Source organism: Urocitellus parryii, chromosome 10 (assembly GCF_045843805.1).
Source record: "Urocitellus parryii isolate mUroPar1 chromosome 10, mUroPar1.hap1, whole genome shotgun sequence".
NCBI classification, from domain to species: Eukaryota; Metazoa; Chordata; class Mammalia; order Rodentia; family Sciuridae; genus Urocitellus; species Urocitellus parryii.
This window is the reverse complement of record NC_135540.1, coordinates 60687135-60693651: the sequence shown is the minus strand read 5'-3', so window position 1 is coordinate 60693651 and position 6517 is coordinate 60687135. Positions and strand designations below refer to the sequence as shown.

The following is a 6517-nucleotide window of genomic DNA, read 5'->3' as shown; positions in this document are numbered from 1 at the left end:
AAATTAACAATGGAAAATTCAGTTCTAAATTTTGATTATTGGAGTAAGGCTAATTAAGAATGTGATTTGAGAAAAATCAAGCTTTTTCTTCTGGTCTTGGCTTCTTAGCCTTGGTTTCATTAAAGAGATCTAAAGATGCTAATGTTTCCTTTTTTGTTCTTTCTCCTATATTGTCTCTTTCACTTTGCCTTTAGGAATAGATAGGGTCAATCCTATCTATATTTGGACATTATACCACATGGGTCTCTGTGAGGCTAGATAGAGAATATATTATTAAAGGGAAAAAATGTATCTGCTAAAAATGTAAGACACAAATCATTCCCTAAGCTTGGCACTAAAGAGACTTAAGCAGATTCTTTAAAAGCTGTTCTGCTCCAAGCCCCACACAAGTACTTACTTGTCTAATCCTATATATCTATAGGATATAAACATTATATATCTATAATGTTTATTAGTCTTGAGGAAGCAATTTTTATGGTAATTAATATTTTAACGCTTACTTTCTAATCTTTTTCTATTTTGAGAGAACCAGTTGAAAAGTGATCTCAATATGTGTTCTTATATACATATGAATATTTTGGTTCTGCACTCTGGAGAACATGGAGAAATCTATTCTAAGTAATAAATTCTAGACTATAAACATCATGCTATTAATATTTTAGCATATATTAACAGACTAATATTATCTTTGAATATATATTTCTTAAATACCAGCATATATGTAAACATAAATACTTATATTCCTATTTTTCTTGGTTATTATTTTTATCCTCTTTTTCAGATAATGCTTAGAGGATTCTGCAGCAATTCTTGGTATTGGACATATTCAAAATCCCTTCAACTTTTGCTCTCCTGCTTCACTTCATATTTTACATGATTTGCAATGGTTACATGAACTTTTGGGAAGTGGTATTTGCACCATCTCATACCTTATTTACTATGGCAATTTAAGGAAAAGAAGTTGGAAAAAGTTTCCAAAGCATTATTTTAAAAAATGAATCTCATTGTGAAGCTTCGGAGAAGTTTTCGAACACTGATTGTTCTCTTAGCTACCTTCTGCTTGGTGAGCATTGTCATTTCTGCCTATTTCCTCTACTCTGGCTACAAGCAGGAAATGGCCCTTATTGAAACCACTGCAGAAGCAGAATGTGCTGACATCAAAATTCTACCTTATCGGTCAATGGAGTTGAAAACAGTGAAACCTATCGATATATCCAAAACTGACCCTACCATCCTCCTCTTTGTGGAGAGCCAGTACTCTCAACTCGGTCAAGATATCATAGCTATCTTGGAGTCCAGCCGATTTCAGTACCACATGGTCATTGCCCCTGGCAAGGGAGATATACCTCCCCTTACAGACAGTGGCAAAGGGAAGTACACATTAGTTATTTATGAAAATATCCTGAAGTATGTTAGCATGGACTCATGGAATCGAGAGCTTTTAGAAAAATACTGTGTGGAATACAGTGTTAGTATAATCGGTTTTCATAAAGCCAATGAGAACATCTTGCCAAGTACACAATTGAAAGGCTTTCCACTAAACCTCTTCAATAATCTAGCTCTGAAGGACTGTTTTGTCAATCCTCAGTCTCCTTTGCTGCATATTACCAAAGCCCCCAAGGTTGAGAAAGGTCCTCTTCCTGGAGAAGACTGGACTGTTTTCCAATATAATCATTCAACCTACCAGCCTGTCCTTTTAACTGAATTACAGACAGAAAAATCCCCATCACCCTTGTCCAGCAAAGTACTCTATGCGACTGTAATTCAGGACCTAGGTCTTCATGATGGAATTCAGCGAGTTCTTTTTGGCAACAACTTGAACTTTTGGTTACACAAGCTCATCTTCATAGATGCCATCTCCTTCTTGTCAGGGAAGAGGCTGACATTGTCCTTGGATAGGTACATCCTTGTGGACATTGATGACATCTTTGTTGGGAAGGAGGGAACAAGGATGAATGTCAAAGATGTAAAGGTAAGAAGATTTATAAATCACATCATAATTTATTCACTAACTTTGTGCTATTGATAAAATAAAATTTTGAATATTGTAGACTCCTAATCACTGAAATTTTAAGGTATTTTTAAAGTAAAATAGGCACTTAAAAAAATTAAACTAAGCCTTAAGCATTACACACACACACACACACACACACACACACACACACACCAGAGAGAGAGAGAGAGAGAGAGAGAGAGAGAGAGAGAGAGAGAGAGAGATGCACACACATGAAATATGTGCAAGCTCCAGACTAGAAGCTTCATGATGAAACCCAAATAAATATCCCAAAATGTAACTGATTTCAATCTTCTTGCCTCTGGTTATGCTTTGCCTATTCCAGCTAAAACCACTCAGAACAGACTCCATTATTTTGCCACATGTGGCAGTTTATAGCAATGAGACTGATATAGTCGTAGAATTCTGTTTCTGAACTGATCACCCTATGTAGGCATAGGATTTGATCATGATGGTTCAAGTACAAGAAGTGACAACAATCCAAGACTTTTCTCTAACCTCAAGAAAGCCTAGCATTTGCTAGTATAAAACATCCATGCACTTGAAAACATAGATAAGAAGAAGATAGTTTTAGAAGGTCTTGGCCTCAGGAAACTCCCATTATTCTCTCTATTAATTTATCCCATTATTTTGTGCAATCCAGTAGTGTTACTGGCAGCTCATCTAGTTTATGATCAATTGACTGCATAACAGATCCATCCTATAGTTGCTATTAGATAAAGAAAAAGCTAACTATGGAACTGGGCATCATGGTGCAATGTCCATAGTCTTAGTTACTTGAGAAACTAAGGTAGGAAGATGGCTTGAGTTTATGACTTTAAGAACTTCCTTGGACAACATAATGAGACACTGCTTAAAACAAAAAATCTCTCTTTTTTAAAATCCCATTTCAACATTCTTATATGCTTTCTCACCTGGTCTATCTTGTGCTACATCCAGCTAAATTGATTCTGTAAAGAATTTAGCAAACATAAACAAAAATAAGGGAACACAAATTAGAATTGTAAAAGAACCAAAAATTGTTAAGATTTTATCTCTTTTGATTTTTTGTTATTATTATCTTCCAAAGATTAAATCTGGATACTATTTCAAAATAATTGTTTTTTCTTTCCCTCCTAAAACTTTATGACCACTATTAGACAACATGGTTAAAACCAATAAAACAAATTCACACTTAAAAATTCTTCAAAGAACATATGGACCAGTGAAATGTTTTAAAAGTGCCACTGAATGAAGAACTGCTTCACTTTGACCCAAAGGCTTCATTTAGGGACTGCTACACAGGGTTAAATGACCACAGTTGAATTCTGTCTGGATTTTTCTTGTTCTTTTTTTTCTTTTCTTACTTTTTCTAATAATATAAATTTATTTGATATAAATATTAATGTTTTAGTCAGCTTTTTCACTGCTGAGACTGGGGGACCCAATCAAAACAATTGTAGAGGAGGAAAGGTTTATTTGAGTACTTACAGTTTCAGAGGTCTCAATCCAGAGTCAGCAGACTCCATTCCTCTGGGTTCAGCTGCAGAGGGAAGCTGCTCCTTCATGATCAGGAAACAGAGAGAAAGAGATTTCTACTTGCCAGAGCCATGCCTCAATTCCCACCTCCTTCAGCCACACCCTACCATTTGAATGACCTCTCAGTTAATCCCTATCAGGATTAAATCACTGATTGGGTTAAGACTCTTAGAACCCAATCATTTCACCTCTGAACCTTTTTGTATTGTCTCATTTGTGAGCTTTTGGGGGACATCTCAGATCCAAACCATAAGAACTAGTTTTATTTCCGTTTTGCAGTCATTTTGGAAGCCCGTGACCTCTTTGTCACGGCTTCCAAAAGTTCCTTAAGTGTTTGATTCCTAACCTGAAACCCTTAAAGACAGGGTTTTCTAGTTTCAGTCCAAGGAATAATGTGAATTAAAAAAGCTTTTTATAATTCTAAGCAAAGTTGACAACTCAAATCTAGCTATGACACTTATTCTCAATAGAAAAACAAACAGCTATTCACCAGTACTAATAAACTAAATTGCATAACTCCAAAGAAAATTTAAAAATAACAAAACTTAACAAAGGCTTGAGGATTTCACATGTAGGGAAAGAATGAAAAGTTTGTATGGATGTATAGATATGCATTACTGTGTATATACACACAAGCACAGATGTACCTATGTGTTAATGCTACATAAAATAATATTTAATGTATAAAACAGGTTAGTTTAACTGTCACCTTGAGAAAAATACTTTTCATCTTTTTTGTTTGTTCCTGGTTACTCTCAGAAATAATTTCTTTTTTCTTTTTCTTTTTTTGTGGTGCTGGGGATTGAATCCAGAGTTTTGTGTATGCAAGGCAAGCATTCTACCAACTGAGCTATATATCCAGCTCCAGAAATGATTTTTTAATTTATTTTTATTCTTTATTTCACATTTAAAAATTATGTATATTATTAGATACAACATGATATTTAGATACATGTATATGTGTATAGCTCATGCATGTTAAATTTAGCTAATTAACATGTATTTCACAAACAATTTTTTTTTGGTAAGGAGACTTAAAATGACTCTATTAGTGATTTTTAATGGAATCACACTGTATTTACCATGTTATACAACAGAACTCTTGAATTTGTCCTTTCTGTCTGAAATTTGTATCCTGTGATAAATATTTTCTTCACCTCCAGGCCCCTTATCTCCTGGTAACCACATTTCTACTTTCTATTTCCATGTACTAACGATTTTTGATGCTTCATATAAATGTGATGCAACAGTTCTCTTTCTGTACATTGTTTACTTCACTTAACAAAATCCATGCTGCTGAAAATGACAGGACTTCCTTCTTTCTAGAAAATGAATAATATTCTATTGTGTGTATTTATATTATATTTTCTTTATTCATTCATTCATTGATGGATACTTAATTGGATGCCAGATTTAGGTAATTGTGAATACTGCTGCAATGAACAAGGAAGTGTAGTTATACCTTAATTCATTGATTTTCAGTTTGCTTTACATTAACTTAGAAATGTAATTCATGGATCATATAATAATTCTATTTTTAATTTTTAAGAACTTTCATGCTTTGTCCATGACTACTATCAAATTTGCATTCCTGCTGAATATATAGGAGCACTCCCTTTTCTCCACAGCTTCACCAAAATTTGTTACTGTTATCATTGTTAATAAATAACATTGTTAATTGTTAATAATAGTCATTCTATCGAACATAAGGTAATAGATATCTCACTATCACTATCTTTTTGTCATTTTCCTGATGATTAGTGCAAATCTTGACAAATTATTTCAGCTATTATTTTTAATAATTTTGTCTTTTAGCTTTCATAAATAAGTGATTCACATTCTACCATTACAATATTAGACAATTCTGAACTTGACTATGAGTAATCACCAATTTTTGTATTTGATTTTTATTTCGTTTTTATTGTTTGGATAAATATGATTTTTACTGGAAAGAATTTTAAATTATGTGTAGAAAAATTCTGTATGTCTCATGTTCTTCATTCTTAGGTTCCTTTTCTGACCATATGACATTTAGTCAAGTACTAGTAGATGAGGCTAAATCTAATCCCCTGGTATTCTACAGCCATTTTCTAGAGCAAGGGTTTTGCATATCTACTGATATATTTTCATGTTATTTTAAAATAGAGGACAGAGATATTCTGTTCCTTAATAACAATTGAGAGAAATAGAAGTATTATTAATGATGATTCTTGATAATTGGACTACACTTGGAGCACATCCAATTTGACTAGAATGAGGGAGCATTTGATAATAAATATAGACATAGTCCTGTCTCCACAGTACCACTTAACACTGTCAAAACACAAATATACATACACTCACATCAGTACATTTTCATTTGAGCCCAATTCCTACATTGAGATGAAATTATGGATCATACAATTAATGAGCAAACATTCTTAAAGTACAGCATTTTGATATTGTGAACAGTACATGAGTTTTCTTAACTGAACTTGAAAACCCCATTTTTTTCTAATATGCAGTTCTGCCTTACTTAACCAACTATATATGCCTCTACTTTCTTTGTAGAACCTTTCATGCTTTATCTCATTTCATCATGCCTCTCCCAACCAAAGCCACTGAGATAGAAATTAATGTATCCTTTTATAAATCAAGCAAAATTAAGCTCAGTTTCCATAACTATCATCTGATTGTAACAAAATTTCATTGTGTACATAAAAATTCAACATATGAGAGAGAGTATTCATGTATGTAACCATTCAGAATCTAATTGTATCTTAAAAGATAGTAAAATACTAGCTATCAATGATCAGGACTCTGGTCATATTTTTTGACCCGGTAATATATCTGTATGTTCTGCAAGGCAATGACAAAGTACCTCCTGTACATTTGAAGCCCATATATTCGAAAGATAATCTTAGGCTATCGAAAGTGATGTCTACACACTTGCATTTATTGTTTTCTGATTTGAAAACATCTCCTATTTTCATAATGAACGTAACT

The 6517-nt window shown here is 33.2% G+C and overlaps 1 protein-coding gene across 1 annotated transcript in view; it reads left to right on the top strand.

Moving 5' to 3' along the window:
- The first annotated feature begins 994 nt into the window (after window positions 1–994).
- Ndst4 (N-deacetylase and N-sulfotransferase 4) overlaps window positions 995–6517 on the top strand; it is a 226577-nt gene continuing 221054 nt past the window's right edge. The window contains exon 1 of the mRNA XM_026389690.2: window positions 995–1972. Coding sequence (XP_026245475.2) covers window positions 995–1972 — 978 coding nt within the window. The remainder of the gene's footprint in view (window positions 1973–6517) is intronic.